Genomic DNA, 20,631 nt, shown 5'->3' with positions numbered 1-20,631 from the left:
AAGCTTATGTGAAGATATGTCTGCATAATATTGTCACTATTCTCCATACATTATGGCAACATTATTTGCAGTAATATACTCATTTCCACTCCCATTTAAAGAATTATTTATTAACATATCAAAAAATTCTTGATGTAGTTCTTGGTTTTCCTCGAAACATTTCCCATTTTAAAAGCACACTTGTGACAGAGCACCTCTCCCTCCACTTCTGTTCATGTTTTATTTTACTTTTACTTTGCTTTATTAGCTTTGTGCAGGGAAGCAGAAGGAGGAACTCAACCCTGGTGCTGTTAATGCAACTGCGCCTGGCCACATTATAACATTAAACCTGAGACTGACAAAACATATCACCCTTACTGCCAAAAAGAAATCATGGAGGCTTGTGCCGTTCCTTTTGGGTGTTTATTTTTAACATAATTGTGTGTGTTGTCATGATTACTATATTGAGCTTCTTGTGCACACTATTTTAAGTCAGTGTTGCACACAAGAACACAACGCCCAGATCTACAGACAATATTTACTCTTGATTGCCACACCCGTCTATTCACATAATGTGGGTTTATTCCTGAAACGTTTCTTAATTCACCCCATTCACAGTATAAGGAGAACCAGCCCTTTATTGCTAGGGTGTGTAAGATAGTTAGAATTTTATCTAATAAGTTAAAACATATAAATGAAGATACCTGTTTTCTTTAACAATAGTTTTTTAATGCCAAACTGTTTATTCATTATTAGAACACCTAATGTATCACTTCCTGCATTTGGTGATGTTTAATTACATTCATAGATTAATGTCAGAGGTAAAATAATGACACAGAATTCAGGTCTTAACCTGAGTATTTATTCTGGTTGTTACTGTTATTGTTCAGTTTCTTTTCTAAATATATGCATATATATTTTTATTGGAGGGGTGTCGGAATGAATGCTGAAAAATTCCCATCTGTTGATTTTTTTTTTTTTTTTTTTGCATAGATCTTGTCTGTCAGTGGATGACTTGTCCAAGGATGGGGAATCAGTACATCACAAAAACCATGCAGAAACAGTGAAAAGGCACAATCACCATAAATATCAGATACACAAAATTTCAAATTTTTATAGGTTTATCTTTTGTTTTTTAATGAATGAATGAATGAGTGAGGGAGGGGTTGTACCAACTCAGGTGTAATATGGACAAATCCTCCCGAGTATTTTTAAGCTGCCATTATTTTCAGGGCACAACATAATACAGGAAATCACCTCCCAGACATTCAATGCCTTTTGTTTGAAACACCCATATTGTTAAACAACTTCTAATAGCTATGTGGGAAAATACAAGCATGTCCATCTTTTTTTTTTCTTTAATGCAGTACATTTCTGTTCATATATAGAAACTATTTGTCTTTTGCCTCTTTTTGTCTACATCCATCCACAACCAATTTTTGAGAACTTTCACGCAAAGCATAACACCTTAATGATAATCAGACACAACATACAGAAAACATGTTTCATTTTTGAGTGAGGAAGGGGGGACGGGTAGAAAAAGATTCAAAACAGAAAACATTTTTCACCTGCAGAGTCATCTGTGGTATTTCTGGAGGGGTGTCTTACACACACTTGTGATCTTTCACTGTTTTATTTGCAACAGGTTAACATTATCTTCCTCTCAGGCACAGTATAGTGTTGGAATACTGTGGATGTCATTAAAGACAGCACTATATGTTGTGTGTGCGCGTGTGGGTGTGTGTGTGGGTGTGTGTGATGAGCTCACACCTTATATGCTCTGCATTATTGAGGATATAAACGATTACATAATATTTATCTTCAAAGCAAACAAAAATAAACAAGGTAGTATTCACTTTTTTATATTTTGAGTGCAAAGACTTTTCATTCAAAGGATCACGGCCACAAGAGGAAACAAAAAAGGTACATGAGGGAAAAAAAAGTCATATAATGTCACTCATTCAAGCAAAACATCAAGACAACAATCAGAAATGAATCCACAGACAATCTTTCTGTTGAACTTGAACTCCTTCAGAGATGTTTTCAAACTATGTCATCGTTGCTGTGTGACGTCGTTACCATTTATGCAGCAGGTGCTGTGCGGCACTGCCCTCTACAGGCCAGGGTTTGCCAATGGCACATTATCTGAGTTTAGTGATGTTTCAGATGTTATTCTGAGACCATTTGCAGCCTCATCGAACCTCATACCCCGCTGGACGATATGTCCAGAGGCATTGACATCTATAACGGAGAGTTGTAAATTGTTTTCTAATATTTACAAGAAAAATAAATGACCAACACTTTTTTTTAAATATAATTAGCATTTTCCCCCCATATAGGAAAGGTTCTAGCATTTAGCGTGCCAGTACACTTTCTCACACTTCAGGATCCAAAACAAAAAAAAGTTTCACAAAAGTAAAAACAGAAAGAAAAAAAAAAACAAGCACACAGCACACTGCTAAAACTTTTACCCACACAATATCTGACAGTGCAAACTTACATCCATGTCTTAAAATAATTTACAAACATTAGTATACACTTCAGCACCATTGTTTAATATTGTTGAATACATATCAGTAAGCGAGATCGTAAAAGTGGATGATGTCAGAACTGGATGTGCAAGCAACAAAAAGGGCTGGACATTTATGGATTTGTTGGTAGAGCGATGTTGCATGTTGATGAACCGATTCAAGGTTTTGCTGTACGGCATTAAGAAAGTTGTTGCTTTTCTTTCTCCTAATACAGTGCCTTGCAGGACTATTCATGTACCTTGAACTTGTTCACATTTTGTCACATGGCCTCCACAAACTTCAATATATTTAATTGTAATTTTTATGGGACCAACCAAATAGGGTACGATTGTGAAGACTAATCTTTATGGAAAAATGGTTACAATATTGAATTGTTCAAAGAAAATCATAACAAATCTTGTTTGTCTAGTTTGTCTATGTTGCCAAATCTCTATAAAAGACACAGAAAATGTGTGGAAAAGTGCGCTGGTCAGATGAGACTAAAGTGTAAAATTTTTTGGCTTGCATACAAAATCTTGTGTGTGGCAGAAAATGAACAAGAACACAACACTACCACCGTGAAACATGGCAGTGGCAACATCATGCTATGGAGTTGCTTTTCTTTAGCAGAGCAAGGAAACCGGACAGAGGTCATTGGTAGAGGGATGCAGCTAAATAGGACAATACTAACCTTTAAGATCCTACATTGCAGTTGAGATAGAGGCAGGGGTTCACCTTCCAGCAGAACAACGACCCTAAATAAATAGCTACCAGGGAATGGTTTAAACTAAAGCCCTTTCATGTGTTGGAATGGCCCAGTTAAAGGTCATACCTTACTACAACAGAGAAAAGGTGACAAAGCTTGAAAGCGGATGTTTCTACCTCCTCTGCATCCAGGCTTACTTGACATAAGATATTTTGCAAAGACAAATGGGCAGAAATATATGTTTACATGTCCAAAACTGGTAGAAATGACTTGCAGCTGTAACTGCTACAAAAGGTGTTTCTATCATTCGCTCCAAAGGAGCAAGTGCAGGCCACAAATTTCAGGTTTTCTACTTGTACAAGTTTTTTTCTACTTCAAAATTATTCTCTTCTTGTTGTTGGTCTCTCACATAAGCTTGTAGTGGTAATGTGACAAAGTGTGAAAAAAATCAAAGTTTATAAGCCTCTTTGGAAGGTACTGTAGACCTCTTTCAATAGGTTATTGTAAAAAAAACAAAAAAAACAAACAAAACATAATTACATAGTTAATTTAAGTTCACAGCCCATATTGTTGTTAAACATGGCTGGGCAAATGACATATCTCCAAGGAGAATTAATTTAACTTTAAAAGCCAAATCTTTCCATCTGACTGCAGGAACACTTTTATTTTCTCCCGTGGTGGAAATTTGAAAAAGACAGTTCAGATAAAATAAGATGAAATCCATGTTATGAAAACAAAATAAAGAGTTGCCTTCGATACCGCTTTTCACCTACCATGTCTTGCTATACCTTGTAACCCAAATCTGAGCCCCGAATCTTTGAATTCTCACTGGCTGCTCTGAGGGTTAAACCACTTTTTTTTTTTTTTTTTTTTTTTAAACCCCATATACTGAGGGATTCATTTTACTCTTCAGTCTGTTTTGTAACATGCTCTCACCATCTCCTACATGCTGTGGCCTTCTTCACGGGGCAGAGAAGAGAATCAATTGTTTCCTCTGCCAACACTTTTTTTAGTAAAGCAACTTTGCAGAGAAACCAACTTGTGTTGATTTTTCTCTCCTTCTCGCCAGGCGGTATTTTTTTCCAACCTTTTGTAAGCAAAACTAACCAAATTAAAATCATGATCATGTTTTATAGATTTGCTATGAAGAGTGTTCCTCCAGTCAGACTATGAAAGAAGGGGCTATTTCAGTCTTATTTTATTTTCTATGATGGTTACACAGTATTATGGTTTTAAATGAAGAAAAATAAAACTCATATGTCTTTAAAAAGCTTTTATAAATCAATAAAACTCAACTATTGCCATTTCGAGAAATTACAACTGGATAAAGCTTGAAAATGTACTTATTTTTTTGTTTTTTGTTGTTTATTCTGGAGGACAATAAGGAGGTAATCATATCATCTACAAAGATCTACATTTAGCAAATGCTTTCTAACTGCATAATGGATGAAAAATGACCAAGATGAGTCAGTCTGTGACTCATCCTGACGCAATGTATGGAAATGGAAGCTAAAAGTGCTGTGGGTGGACACGTGGTGACTATGGTGGATTCTGCACTGTGAATACCCCCAGACGTAAACGAAGCCCCTCTTTATGATGGTAACCTTAGTGACAGAAGTTGCGCTTGCTGGGCTGGTGAAGGAAGGTGCTTCTGGCGTGCGAAGCGTGACGAGGGACCTGCTCCCTCACACGGTTTTGGCGTTGGATGTGGCTGCGGCTCAGATGGCGGCGCTCCATGCGAGCCTTGTAACGCTGGACCCTGGCCACTTGGGTGACCTTGGCCAAGCCCCCAGCCTGGGCAGCCGCTCCACGGTTCACCCTGGTGGGCATAGTGCTGCGGGTGGCTGGGGGAGCTGCTGGTTCAGTCACTCTGCTGCAAATGGGAAAACAAAAACCAGCAGGACTGTTATTAGCTACAAAAGAAGGTGAAGATGAGATATAGTGTGAATAAAAAATTTTCACCTCGCACTGCTTGCCAGGCTGACGATGCTCTCCTCCCCCACCGCAGACAGGTTGCTGCTGGAGAGCATGGACAGGTTGTTGGGGGAGACATACACAGACATGCTGGGGTGCTCTATGAGCAGGTCCTCCATGGGGCTGGTCTCTGCCGTGGCTCCCTCTGCAGTGAAACAGGGGGGAGGGGTGACAAACCAGCTCTCATCCATGCAGCCTCTCTCTGATCCTGACCTACTGGCACCCCCAGTGCCCCCGCACTCACTCCCAGAGCCTGGAGACATTGACGGGGTGGAGGAGGGCGTGGACAGTCTGGCCCGTCTCGGGAGGCTCACGGGTGTGGCGGCACCTAAGTGTGGTGGACTAGCACTGGGACAAGACAGGGGCTCCGAAGGTGCTGCTGGATCCTGTGTCTGACCTTTATGGGGCCTGCGACGCTTATGAGACAGACGGGGCATGGAGGCTGGGCATTCAGTCCTTGTTTGCATGTTTTGGTGATCTGCTAGTTTACTGTTGGGGGATGCTTGTGCAGTCAGTGGGGTTCCCACATCATCCTCCACCTGCATCATGCAGTCAGAGTCTTTTAAGGACATTGGACAGATGAGATTAGGAATGGGAAGGCCATTCAAGGCAGGAGGATGATTTTGCAAAATTTTTTATTTTTTTTTTGCAAATGTTGCAAAAGAAAAAAATTGTTTTTCAAAAGGCCATGCGGGACGTGGAGGATCATTGTAGAGGGACCACATACGCACGCGCACACATACCGATGTGAGATATATAAGGGTGTTTAAATAAAATTTTTGGAGAGGGGGAAAAAAGAAGGGGTAAGGAAACACAAAACATAAAGGAGTCACATTGTTAGTTGTGTTGACCCTCTGAGGTTGTAATGATGTCAGTGACATAATGTTTTGATTCTGCTGAGAGGTACTTTTGATGAGCTCTGGGTCAGCTAGCCCCTTCTCCATTTTGTACCCACATATTGCCATTTTACATCTTTAAATAGAATGATTGTTTCCCACAAATAATTACATCTAAGTTTATTTTTCTTGCATGTTACGTGCCTTAAGTATGGAAAAAGATAATATGCTCATACCTCGTCTATGCATCATTTAAAACTCAGTACCAGTCCATTTTTATTGTTTATTAGTCAATTAAAATAATGTGATGAAAACATTACTCCTGATTTCCATGGACTGTGGTCCTAATACTCAGTTTGTGTGAACTGTCCAATGAAATATGTCATATTTGCACCCCAGTTCAAATCAAAATAACTGAGTGACCTAATGATGGCTGAAAATATTCATCACAGACACATAATTGCATCTTCTTATGGTAATATAAGAGCAGAAGATAAAACATTACTTAGAAGCAGGTATAATGCTATGCCTAGGTTGGCATGCATTGATGTGCAATGGTTAATTTTTCAATCCCAAACGTCAGGCAGAAATTGACCAAAACTGCAAAGGCATAAAATGGCAAAGGGACAAAATGATCAGCACGACTTTTGGCGTGCTGATATGTGCTTTGCTCCATTAAAGGCATCAGAACAAGCTTTCTTTTTGCAGTCACTGTGTTTGTCAAGATCCCACCATGAACAAAAAGTGGACGAAGCTGAATGTTCCTGTGCTTTCATCTGCAGAGAGACAGCACTGGTGTCAGGGCAGCCATGTAGAGGTACGCCATGCCCAGACTGATTCTACACCGTACTCCATCGACCCCCGTCCCCATTTACCTTTCAGATTTTAACTGCATCATGCAATGGCAATGAAGAGGTGAATATTTCTTACTTCATAACACACAAATTAATTGCACTATCAGACATAACATTGTGACCACAGCCCCAATTGTGAGTTGGATCCCTTCCTGTGGCATCTGGCACTGGATGTTAGGTCCATAAGCTGTGAGGCGGGGTGTCCAGGCACTGGACTTTAATTTTCCAGTACATCCCACGGATTCACCAATGGATGTAGATCAGGGGAATTCTCTTCAAACGATTCCTGGCCTATTTTTGCTTCATGGCAGGGAGTATTATCTTGCTGAAATACAACCCCACAGTTAGGAAATATTGTTTCCACCCTATCTGGTCTGCAGCTATGAAGCTCCATGAATACCAATTTGAGATGCGACTGAAGCTACAGTCTGTGTGATTTGAGTCTTAGCTCCCCATGTTCATCACCAGCCCTGTTTCTGATTCACCACTACTTCTTCCTTTAACCTTTATGACTGATCTGCAGACTGGGGGACACCAATTAGGTGCAGAAGATTCTCTGACACAGCTGTCTATTACGAACTGCTCCTTATCAAACTAAAATTCCTACATCCATCAACAAACACTTCTATAAGATGACAATCTGTGTTATTCACTTCACTTTTAGTGGACATAATTTTGTGCCTGACTGGTGTATTTTCTACTGTGATGTTTAAATAAAATGACAGATTCCCCCCACCGCTCCATCCCTGAACTCTTGGACTCACCAGTCAGGTTGACGAGCATCCATCCCTCTTCGTCGGCCTCAGTCACACATGGATTGGGTCCCTTCAGATCAGCTGCCACCTCTTCCACCTCCCCGAACAACAGGTTGCTAAGACGCTGAAACATTTCTGCTTGTGTCGTCAAGTTTTGATGCCTGTGATGTGCTATATGCTCTCCTACAGAGAAAATGTATGCAGTAGCTGCCTTTTCTTTTTTATATATTTATCAATGTAATAGTTGTTGTGTAATGCTGTTTGTCTGCCTGATGTTCTTGTTTCCACTTAAAGTCCTGTGCTTGATCTTGAAGTTGACAAATCAAGGCAGGAGAGACTTTTGTAGTGCAAATGTAAGGTTTCACTTGGTTTGGAACAAAGGCCTGGGGAGAAAGAGAGATAAATTAAAAAATATTGATAGTTTGATAAAACCAGTGAGTTTTCAAAACATGGTTATAGCAAAAACTGGTGCTCAATGTTTCATTAAGTTCATGAGCTGTAAGCTAATCTTATATCCAGAATCATTACAGGTCGACACACAGGCAGAAAGCCCTGTGTTTTAAAATAAAAAATGCCTCTGAAAGTGTATCAGTAAAGTTAAGTATCATCATTGTAACTGTGATTTAGCAAAATGGCCTTAAAAAAGTTAGCTAAATATAGATTAAAGGCATTATAAATGTCCTGGGAAATTCAAATCTCCCCCTTTGCCTCCACTACAGAATAAACATCCTTCCATCATCTAACACTGGTCTCATAGAGGATAGTGCCTACCATGGAAACTCCAAGCAGAAAGACCCAGATCTGTTTGAACCCATGCCCTTCTTACTTCAAAGCAATAGTGCTATCGATTGTGCCACTGTGCAGCCCTCATAATAAACACAATCACAATATATCAAACAGTTGACATAGTCAATTAAAAAAAAAAAAAAAGCTTTTCATAACAAAATGACCCAGGAGGATTTACTGGACTCGATTCCCTATGACGGTTATCTGATGTCACAACTGATTCTGTTTGTATGCACTATTGATTTTGATTATCGTTATTGTTTTGTTTTTTTAAATTAGTGGTTTTAATTGATTTAAAATGGAAATGTATTGATTGTTGTATGGCATGCATTTAAGCTTTAAACTGTCAATTACGTTAACATATTGGTGAAGAAAACATGTACGAAAAGGGATTTATGAACATAGAAATGATTCATTAAGCAAAGAGCAGAATGACAATGACTAAACCTCCCTCCCCCAATAGATCTAGACAACAAGTCAGCAGTTCCAGAACAGATGGACAAGCCAGAGAAAAGGAGGGTGAAAGAAGGTAACAAAAGAGACTCCTACAACAAGAAACACAGTGACTGTACCCATGCATCCAAATAAAAACAGAAATGCAGCACCAACAGCTGAGGCAAGTGCCTCACCTGTATATAGACATGATGATGTAATACAGAGCAATGTTTAAATAGTTTGCCCTGTCAACCTTTACAAGTTCAAAGGGCATATTTAATGTACTCAAACCAAGTGACTGTAGGTGAAACGAATACCACACCTGGTCTCCACGCAGAGCACTGACACACTTTAAATAATTTTTAGATTTGGGGTTATTTGACAACATGTACGTTTTGACATTCTTTACTAATGTATTGTTGTTAAGAGATATAATTCAATTATAACTACTTTTGGTGACATAATTTTAGTAATATTGTCCCAAATAATTAAATAATAAAGTTCACTGTCAATAGGTACACATACATGCCACTTGTTACAGAGCATACACTTATACAGGTTTGTCTAATTTCTACAAACTCCCCCACACACATGACTGTCAATAGTTATAGATACACACACAACCTTTCAAAGTGAGAAGACTCTCGTCTGTTTTGCCTGAGATTAAAACACTATCTGCATGTTGTACATGATGCACTGATAAAACTTTTTTTTATTTGCTTGTTTTGACAGTGCATCATTTTTCAGTCTTTTATGAGTTTCTAAATGTGAACTTACTGGTCTAAACATAGTTATTGATACTGGATGTGGCAAAAGAGATCACATGGCTGCCTGTATAATTTAAGCTATTGACAAACCTTAATTATTACCGTACAATCTATGGATTAACAACTGTGCACTTTTACTGATGCTATAAACAGACTTAAAGAAACAAGTTTAAAGGTTGTGGGCTGGAGTGCTCTTTTCCTTTGCAGTGCCTTTTATGTGTTCTGCCACAGAGCTTTGTACCTCTCTTGACGTTACTAGGTTTTGGGTTGCAGATTATAATTATATTACCGTATCAGTTACAGGGAATAAAGCTTAGCCATTTTATTACGTTGTAGGACATTCAACCAACTTGAAATTTCTATTTTGAGCTTAGGTTTTCAAAGTTTTATTTTTTTTAATGACAATAATCAACTCACTAATTGCTACATTTACCAAGTTTCACCAAGGTGAGAATGGTAACATGTCTCCAAGCCCAGGGCAGCAAGGTTAATATTATATTAGCTTCCATTGCTAATAGCAATTATGACCATCGCCCATACCCAACTTCCAATGTATTGCAAAATGAATATAGCAGAAACTTGTGTGAGAAGGGCAGCAAAACTAGCTTTAACTCAAGGACCCACAAGCTCCTAAATGCGGCCCTGGCTTTGCCCTCAGGTCTATAAGGAGAAACAAAAGCCGGTGATAGAAGCTATATAATTACACAAGAGGTTTACAAGCTTACAATATAGATATCTTATATATTAAATGCAGAAATATCTCCAATTGAGACTTCCTCTAAGAGGGAGGCGAGAAAGGAGCGCGATGGGCGGAGATATGGAGAATGAAAACAAGAACCCTCTAACGTCACGTTGCGTCACGGACGCTGACACTGAAGCTCCAGCCCATTTTGCGACCAAAGGCGAAAAAAAGGTCTTAACAGCAAACATATCGAAATGCAAGATCATGTATTTGGAAACATATTCCGCTGTCCGTGTCTAGTCTGCATTTTGAAACGGCAAAGCCATTTCCTGCTTGTCGATGGATCCCCTGAGAACTGCGCTTATGTAAAGATTATGCTGCCAGCAGCACTAATATTTACACGGAAAATGACAAAGACACCCGCAGTGTTTATAAGGTAAATAAACCAGCTGCAGCTTCTTTACATGAAGCAGAGAGAAGTCGCGATTCCCTCGATGTGTGTTGGTGGTATTCAGGTTAAACATGAATTATCCGTATAAGCTCTACAGCTGAAGGGTCACAGCAATGACAGCTGTGCCACAGTGCACCGCTCGCAAGACATCAACTGGACCGGGCTCCGGTAACACAAAAGACCGGTGTTTATGCTGAATAACTTAGGATTTTATGCAAAAATAAATGAACCCTGAAAATGTACCCTGACCAAAAAAAAAAAAAAAAAAAAAAAAAAAAAAAAGAAGAGGAGAAAAAAAAGAGGCTGAAAAGACGTCAACATCCGCCATAGACCCACATCAGGGTTTTGGTGCAGTTTTCAAAGCAGCGGCTGCTGGCTGAGCATATATATTCAGTTAGGCAGGAGTCATTTTCATAACATGAGCGCAAATCGGCCTTCTTACGCATCTTATTCTGCACCACGATATTGCCTTCGCATTTATTCATGTCCTAATAATAGATCATCACAGATAGAATACACTGCGGACAGAAATAGCCTACAGTATGGGTCACAAAGACAAATACGTTATAACTGAATGTCACATTATTCAATAACCATGAAATGGGTTTAATAAATGCCCCCAAAACCAGGATTACAAGAGGCTGACTGGCAAATTTGTTGTCTAAGATCTACAGCCAAGACACAAAAGGCTAAATTGAAAATAAACAAAAAATGAAAACATACATACCTGCCTTTGAGTTCAAGTTGTAAACGAGGTGTCAAAACACAGTAGAAACGACAACTCTTAAAGCATAGCTTTAGAAATAGCCTTTACGTGAGGTAGTTGGAACACTAATATACAAAAATAAAAGGCTTTCTTCTTAGAAGAAGGGCTTCGTGTAAAAAAAAAATTACACTGATGTTTTTGTTTTCAGATCATAACATCTGCAGCTGCTTCCTCCTCTCCTTTTTTTTTTTTTTTGTTTCCTTCGCTGCAGATTTTCCTGTTTATTGCTGCCTTCCAGCTGATCCTCGGATCAGAATGTAGAAACGTACAAAACAGCTGATTGTGAGATCACAATGTGTCGGCCACGCCTTTCGCACGCCTCCCAGAAGGCGAGGCAGCCAATCAGAATATTACACCCGATAGGAGCCGAGTCCTCTAAGCAACAGGGATAGGTGGGGGCTGGGCAGGAAGGAGCTGTCAGCCGGAACCCAGATGGAAATGGAGACTGATCCCTGATCAGCTTCTGCTTTCCAGCAGCTCTGTTGTTGGAAAGCTGGGCTGGGGGAGGGTAAGCTGATCCAGGACCTGCTCGGGGAGCAGATGAAGATGCGATGACAGCAAAGTAAAGTTATATTTTAGTCAATACCCTTGAAGTAATCATAATAGTCATTGTATATTAAAATAACACTTCACTCCATATTCATGCTATTCTTAATTCATTAAATTTTATTTTATTTTATTTTTTGCAAATTCATAGCTAACGCTGGATTACCTAATCCTATTTGCATGTTCTCATCTGACACCACTCTGATCATTAACCTCAAATATTCAAATGAGTAAACAGCCACAGTACAGACAGCACCAATGTTCTTCTTTTCAGTGATGCTGCTGGAATTTTATTTATGTAAATAGTCATCTCTTCCTCCCCACAGCGTCACTCAGTTCACTCTGCCTTAATGGGATGGACCTAAATGTGCCTTTCATCACACTGTATACCACCCACTCCTACTGACTTTTTATGAATGCAGCACCTGGGCGTTTAATGGTATTTCTGGATTTTTGGTTTAAACTCTTGGTGGTGTTTTGTCCTTTCTGCAGTCTCCAGTTTCCTCCTTTTTTCCCCCTCCACTTTATGCAATGGTGTGAAGGCTCACATAATGGGGCACATCTACTGGGATAGAAAAACAATCACTGCACAGAACATTACTAAACAGTGGAATCTAATAATACAAACCCCGCATGAGAAAACTGAATCAAACTTAATCAAGTCACAGAAGTTCATAAATTACCATGGACTTTTCTACTATTAAATAAAGTGAAGTAAAACCTCTATATAGTTGATCAATTTTGATATAACACATACCATGAAGTTTTAAGCCCTAGGGATATTTCTATTTCTATTAAATTCCCAATTGTTTATTCTTTGCTCCTTAAAAAAACCTTCATTTTTAAAAAGGCCTTCACCTTCTCTAGGTCCACTGTTTATGCTCACATTTTCACTCCTACAACTGTTTTGCTTAAGACACATCACACTGTCCCATGAATCATTCAGGCTTAACAGGCTCCTGGACTTCAAAGCCTGATCTTCTATTGTGTCTTTGCACAGCAGAAAACATAACAGGAAACTTGCTTAAAGTGGATTTTTTTGGCACCTTCCTGTTAACAACCACTGACAGACATGAAATTGTGTATTTAAAAGTTGAAATCATTAATGATTAACTAGATGGAGGATTCGTGAAGGCCTCACTTTTTTGACTGTACGCTTTTAAAGAGTTCTCAGTTTTTTGACAACCTACAGTGTAATGTGCAAACTCATGTCAAGTACAAAAAATAGTATAAAAAAGAATGAAGAGGCAGCCCAAGCAGATCTACCCAAAGCTTGTAAATAAAGTCCGACTCCTCGGCTGCAAAGTAGTCAGTGTTTTGGTGCTGCACTGTAAGGAAGCAACAACAACAGAAACTCAGCTGGAAACTATGAACAAAAAAAAAAAAACACACCTGTCTCCAGATTCCTGCTGAATGTGTCACATATGTTTCATGAAGATGTGATGATTTTAATAAAAGCAGTCCTCAAAGCTGTCTTAAGTCTGGGTGGCGAGGCCGATACAGTTACCAGGTGCTGGGTGACTAAAGGACGCAGAGACAGACACACACACACTGAACACACTGCAGTGATAATGACCTCCAAACTCAATTGACACGCTGAACACAAACATTCACCGAGAACATTACGTGCATCTGTGTCTAATGTTTGTGCTCTCAAGCTAATCTGGGCAAGTCACAGCCCCGGTAGTGCTTGTTTTGTCATGCCCTTACAGTGTTTTTATAGGGTTTTCAAAACAAAACATTCAAAACATGAAATGGGTACGTGTCGAGATGTTTGTGTTTGCTTTTATGCGCTAGAAATGATTATAGTAACAATTTTCACAAATTATTGTAGCTCAAGCTTACTAATTAAATATCCAAAAGGCAGTAGTGATTATTGTATTTCCCCCCCCTTTTCCTTAATTCATTTGGGTGCTTTCACCTAAGTCCCCTAAGAGTCCTGCAGTTTTCTGTGCTGATCAGAAAACCAGGTAAAAGGTCACAACTTTGTCACCCTTATCTCTCTCTCATTTTAACTGCTGTAATTTATTTATCAAATGGTGGTAAAAGACATTTTGACAAATCAGACAGAAAAAAAAAAGTCTGGTCCTTCACATTCTCTGATTTTACTTAGCTTATCTTAATTCTTTAGTTTAGATACTTAACTTCACAATATTTACTTTCATCATGCATGTAATGTAGGCTTTATTTTTAGTGTCTCTCTTCTCTTAGGCCTCCTACCGTCTGGCTGTTGATAAGACAGCAGCCCCCTGTGATAAGAAGTGTTACCACCAAACAACTGCCACTAATTTTAAGAGACATGTAAAATCTCTTCATCTTCAGCACATTAGGATAATTTTTTTTTTTACAATGATGAACATACAAAATATAGTCCCTAAATGTGATACATGGATCCTTTTATTAAAGAAAAAAATTTTTTTATTTGTATTCAGCTAATATTTTGTATAAATGCCTTTTGTTGCTATTACAGCTGCAGGTTTTTTGGTGGGATGTCTCTAAAGGCTTTGCTTATCTTAAGATTGATGTTTTTCCCATTTCTGCTTTGTAAAATAGCTCAAATTCTGACTTGCAAGACAGCAGCTTTCTTTTATAACCATGGCTATATGTTTGAGGTTGTTTGTCCTTTTAAAAGATAAAGCTATATCGTAGGTTCAAGTCTTTTGCAACATATTAAAGAATTTTTTTCTCCCAGAACATTTCTGTATTTAGCTCTTTCATCTCTAACTGTATTTCCTTCAGATTGCTGACAAAAAGCCACCTCAAAGCACAATGCTGATGCCACAATGTTTCACTTTGGTAGTGGTGTATTCAGAGTGATGTGCTGTGTTAGATTTCTTGCCACTGCACCTTCTTCCACCTACTGTGTCCCACATAGAGATTGAATTGTGCCACACTGAAAATACACCTGGTTTCTTTTTGTTGCTCTTCTATACAGGCCAAGTTTGTGATGTGCATAACTACTAGTTGTTATGGTGGCTCAGAAAAGTCAACAAAACAAGAGGAAAAGCCACACTAGGTCTCATGCTTAAATTAAAATTATGCTAATATAATACAACTTTGAGAGAGAAGGAGGAAAAGGGGTTTCATTATGAACACAGACAAATATTTCTGTTAAATCCATAGATTTATCATGACTTCCGTTGTGACTTTTGGTTGTGACGTTTGCGTTTCATTGACCCTGGGCCACCAGACCTTGTCATAACATGTTCCCCTCCTCTGACTGGGTGCTCATTTGATTTAATAACTTATATTAAAAAACATCAGCATTGTTTGGCTGTATGACAGTCAGTGGCCTGAATAGACATCCTCTGAGACAGAAAAGGCTATTTTAAAATAATTTAAGTAAAATTATTTCCCAGGACATTTAAAATGCCTTTAATCTATATTTAGCTAACATTTTTGAGGCCATTTTGCTAAATCACAGTTACAATGATGATGCTTAACTTTACTGATGCACTTTGAAAGGCATTTTAAAATTTTTAAACCCAGGGCTTTCTGCCTGTGTGTCCACCTTTAGAAACATGCCAAACCCCAAATCTTTTCTTCTGACACTGTCCACTAGTGTTAGCCGGTTTGCGGCCTTAGATGACTAACTCCTCTGCTTGTCTCATATTGCATGCAGCCTGTTTGGACTTGAAACTCTTCACACAGTCCCCAGATAACCTCTGGTCAACAGCACTATGTTAATATTGCTTACTCGGCAGGCATAACCTGATTGCACTCTTTAATCCAAATTTACACAGCAGGAGGGAGCAGAATTGACAGATCTTTTTCCTGGGAGGTCCCTGGTCTACGAAGAGATCTCTCCTGTAGAATCTGCATCCAATGGATCTAGCCCTACAAGGCCAGAGCAAGCAGGGTCTGGAGACAGTGTCCTTGGCAAAGAGTGCATACTCACCGATAAACATGGGTTAGAACAGTCTGTGCTCACCAGACGGAAGGGGGCAACGCTCCCCCCTGGAGGGTATTACGAAACGTAACCAGGAGAGCTATTTTAAATTCTCTAAAGGATTATGCTGTCACGGATGACAAGAAATGAGTTTCAGGCGCCATTCATTTAAGAAAATATAGACGGCAACCTTGTCTGGCTGTCCTTCAGCACTGTCAGTTAATTATTTGCTTTTCACTCAGTGTGGGATCATCAGGAACTCCTTGGTCAGATAAATGCAGATGTGTCCTGTCCACCGCCTAAAAGCAAGGTTCAAAATAGCACAAAGCATCAGAAAGGTTAAAAAAATTACTTAAATTAGAGCAAACATCTTTATTTTTTATTACATGTACTCGCGTCAGTTGGTCGTCACATAAAAAAACGTCTCTTCAACAAATATGCAGAAAAATGCTTAAATAATCATTTCTGTTATTTGGAGCACGGCGGGGAAACTTGGTGACAAAATGGAAATTGAAACGGCAAAATAAGGAGTTATAGTAGGTCAAAAATAAGGTTTCGTACATAAAGTACTTTTCAGTAGACAGCAATTCGACTGACGGTTATATTTAAAACCACTTCCTGGTCGCCTGAGATTCCAGTAGGGGATGTAGCTCAGTGGTAGAGCGCATGCTTTGCATGTATGAGGCCCCGGGTTCAATCCCCGGCATCTCCACTCTTTTTCGAGATTTTTGTTGAACGTCTTTGAGTCACAACATTTATTCAGAAGAAATCACCGAACATATTTTTAATGAATAAATCTTTTCAGAGTAGTCTCAGTAAGAAAAAAAAGAAGAGAAAAACATGGCTGAAAACATAACATGGTGGAACTAAGAAGGAACTGTATGTAAATCTTCCAGTTCCTTTTTATGAAGCAAATTAGGTGTCAGGGTAAATATTTTACTTTAGAAATTTATTGTTTTGCAAAAATTAAATGGATGTTGCTTCAACTAAATTAAATTACTACAATTGTTTTTAAACATTAATGTTTCTCTCAATAGATTTCAACGGCAAAAAATTTAAAATGATAAAGTTTATTTGAAACCTCAGGACAAATTTGCTGAAGGTTTTCTAAAGGTTGCCCTTGTAGAGAACCTTCCACATGAGTTGAGATAAATTAATTTCGGTAATTTATATTTACGTTAACTGTTCTTTCAAGGCATTTAAAAAACAGAAACAGATCCAATTTGGATGCTGACTCAGTGAAATAAATCATCTTTTTGATGTTTGTCTACTTCTATACACCTAAACTGATGACAGCAGGACTCAGTGGAACCTGCACTGTACTTATGAGGTAATACCACCATTATTTCAGGTGCTTTTGAACACAGACTCATGTAAGAGTTGGAGAACCTATTTTCAGAGGACTGAGGTTGATTGCTCCTGAAATTGACTCTTTCATTTAATTAAATACATTCAAATTCAACCCTGGTTTAAGTCAGCACAGATACATTTACGTCGCATTGGCAAACATTAAACTTATCTATTGTTCAACAAAACATTAAGTTTGTAGTAGTTCCTCTTCCTGAGCAAGCCTGAATGACTTATTTTTTCAGACTAAAAGGAAACTCAAAAAACATAGAAGTAATCCTCCAGGATTACCTCTGTGTGTGTAGTATATATATATATATATATATATATATATATATATATATATATATATATATATATATATATATATATATATATATATATATATATATATATATATATATATATATATATATATATATATATATATATATATATATATATATATATATATATATATATATATATATATATATATATATATATATATATATATATATATATATATATATATATAAACTTTATATATATATATATATATATATATATAAACTTAGTACAGAGTTAATGGCAGCTGCAGCTCTATTTGTTTCAAGAAAGGTTGAAAGAACATTCCCTACAGATTATCTAAAGGTTAAACACAAATTGTAGTAAACCTTAGGTCAACATCCAAAGAATATACTGCTGGTTTCCCAAAGGCTACATTTTGAAGGTTGTTGATTTATAAAGGACATAAATTTGAAAATGCTCTGTGGTGAGTACCTCTTGGAAATAACTTTTAAGCAGGTATTAAAGTGATCAACATTTGTGTCTTAAAAATAGGTTTTTAATTAGTCCATGGTAATATTCTCAGTAGCTGTAAGTGTATAACAAAACCAAGAGCTGTTACTAATTGTGGTATGTAAGAAAAATTATGGCAGTTTAATTAGAAGAAAATCAAGTAAAACTTGTTTGGAAGAGTTTCCTGGAAAAAGGCTCTACCTCTTGAAAGAATGCAGAACCTCAGATTTGTAAAGACTTACACAGCTTCTGAAATATTGCACAAAACAGAAAAAGTGCTTTGAACGATGTTTTTTAAAATTACTTTTTAAACTTTTAACATTAGCAATTTTAAAAGAGGCACAGTTTCCTTAAACAAAACAACAATAAAAAAACAAAAATTTTTGATGAAATCATTTTAAATGAAACTATTTCAAATGGCTTATCTTTTTGTTTCATAATTTTTTGAAACTTTTTGTTTAGTAACATATTCCTGACTTCTCATACTTTTGGTAGTTCTGTAGAGGATTTTTTTTTAAAAGTAGATTGATGTGATTTATCCGGAAGAGGATTAGGACCACCGAAAAAAAATATATATATAATTTTGACTTTAAAGTCAGAAAGAGAATTCTGAGATTAAAGTCGGAATTCTGACTTTAAAGTCAGAATCCTTTTTTTTTTCCCCCGGTGGCCCTAATCCTCTTCTGTAGATTATAAATAACATTAATAGTCTGAGAACAAGTATTAATTATTCTTTGTCGCCACCTTGTGGCAAATTAGAGTATTTTCAAGAATTGGTTCACATCTCTAACAGCAGGTGGCGCCAATTTAGTATGTAGGTCTACTGAAATTTGAATTTGCCGAGTAAATACCCTACGATCAACAACAACAGCAATAATAATAATAATAATAATAATAATAATAATAATAATAATAATAATAATAATAATAATAATAATAATAATAATAATAATAATAATAATGTCAAAGCCATGATGTAGCACAAAAAAAATCTTTACGTTCTACAGAAATGCAGATTTGTTTGTACAGAACAAATTGAAAAAGCCTGTTGTATGAGGGATATAAAGGAATGGAAACAAAAACATTGAAACATTATGACAACATTAGGCAAAGAGGAATAAACCGCATAACTCGTAACATTTTGAAAAAGAAAATTTCATTTGTAGAAAAAAATCACATGAAAATTTCACATGAAAAAGTATCATAGGTTTTTGAATAATGCATGAAAGGATATATCTATCTGTTCAGAAAGTACTGAAATATAAAACACAAGCTGACATCAGGATAAATTCCAAGTAAGGTTCTCAGTCTGGCCGTCTTTTTGTTATCTAAGAAATTTTAGGTCAAGTTAGAGGGGAATAAATCTTGAACATGGTCTAACAAACCGCATTCCCATCATTTTCTGTCTGGGCTTTGAGCTAACATTTAATTTCACCACCTCGCATAAAAATAGACAATGTTTCCACCTGTGTGTGAGATGTAGATGTTTGCTTGTGACCCAGTCTGTTGGCTTGTGAAGTGTTTGTTCTTGACTCACATGCAACAATACAACTGTGAGCAAATCTAATAATGAGTGACATTATTATCATTTGCCGATGGACGTGTAAAACCTCTCTTGGTCTGCAAATTAACGCGCTCTGCAAACAAACGGCATGAGTACAACAAAGAAATGAAAATGTGAATATAAATGTGCCCCGTTATTAAGCCGTTGAAGTCTGAATGAAGAGTCAGACTTGATAGTAGTGGAAGATATATAATAGAAGTGTATAAATACATATAATTACACAGGTAGATCTCACTGACAAATTATTTTTCAAGAATGACCTGTTTTATCCTTACATAATGAATGAATGAATCAATCAAATTTTATTTGTGCAGCACATTTCAGCAGCAAGGCATTTCAAAGTGCTTTACATCATATCAGACACAAAAACACAATGCAACATAGAAGCAACAATTAAAACACAACATTAAGTCAGGTTCCGTCATTAAATTTGTAATTGATTACGTTTCAAATACAACTCTAAAGAAGTGGATTTTAGTTGAGATTTAAAGGAAGTCAGTGTTTCAGCTGCAGCTGTTTGTTCCAAATTTGTGGTGCATAGAAGCTGAATGCTGCTTCTCCTCGTTTGGTTCTGGTTCTGGGGATACAGAGAAGATCAGAACCGGAAGACCTGAGAGGTCTGGAAGGTTGATAAAACAGCAGCAGGTCTTTAATGTATTGTGGAGCTAAACCATTCAGTGATTTATAAACTAGCAACAGTAAGTCTGTTCTTTTAGCTACAGGGAGCCAGTTTAGGGACTTTTAAACTGGTGTTATGTGCTCTATCTTTCTGGTTTTAGTGAGAACGCGAGCAGCAGCATTCTGAATCAGCTGCAGCTGTTTGACTGATTTGTTGGACAGACCTGTGAGGATGCTGTTGCAATAATCAATGCAACTGAAGATAAACGCATGGATGAGTTTCTCTAGATCTGGCTGAGACATTAGTCCTTTAATCCTGGAAATGTTCTTCAGGTGAAAGAAGGCCAACTTTGCAACTGTCTTTCATGTGGCTCTGAATGTTCAGG

At 37.5% G+C, this 20,631-nt stretch overlaps 1 protein-coding gene and 1 non-coding gene across 4 annotated transcripts; one reads left to right on the top strand and one right to left on the bottom strand.

Moving 5' to 3' along the window:
- Nucleotides 1-819: 819 nt before the first annotated feature.
- LOC122845072 (tumor protein p53-inducible nuclear protein 2) lies at nt 820-11,796 on the bottom strand. 3 transcript variants are annotated; one of them, XM_044141202.1, is made up of 5 exons: nt 11,463-11,775; nt 7,624-7,997; nt 5,414-5,728; nt 5,158-5,314; nt 820-5,068 (listed from the first exon to the last, which is right to left on the bottom strand). In XM_044141202.1, exons 2-5 carry the CDS (start codon nt 7,745-7,747, stop codon nt 4,801-4,803), a joined length of 864 nt encoding a protein of 287 aa, XP_043997137.1. In that variant the 5' UTR covers nt 7,748-7,997; nt 11,463-11,775; the 3' UTR covers nt 820-4,800. The 3 variants fall into 3 exon arrangements, with proteins under 3 accessions (XP_043997137.1, XP_043997052.1, XP_043997219.1); XM_044141117.1 differs by having other exon boundaries at nt 5,158-5,728; nt 11,463-11,776; XM_044141284.1 differs by lacking the exon at nt 5,414-5,728 and having other exon boundaries at nt 1,320-5,068; nt 11,463-11,796.
- Nucleotides 11,797-16,576: 4,780 nt separating this feature from the next.
- trnaa-ugc lies at nt 16,577-16,648 on the top strand. The gene has a single exon. It is a non-coding gene; the product is annotated as a tRNA-Ala (tRNA).
- Nucleotides 16,649-20,631: the final 3,983 nt, after the last annotated feature.

The sequence above is a fragment of the Gambusia affinis genome, linkage group LG01 (assembly GCF_019740435.1).
Source record: "Gambusia affinis linkage group LG01, SWU_Gaff_1.0, whole genome shotgun sequence".
NCBI lineage: Eukaryota > Metazoa > Chordata > Actinopteri > Cyprinodontiformes > Poeciliidae > Gambusia > Gambusia affinis.
Note: the sequence above shows the minus strand (reverse complement) of the source record. Positions and strands in the feature narration are given on the sequence as shown.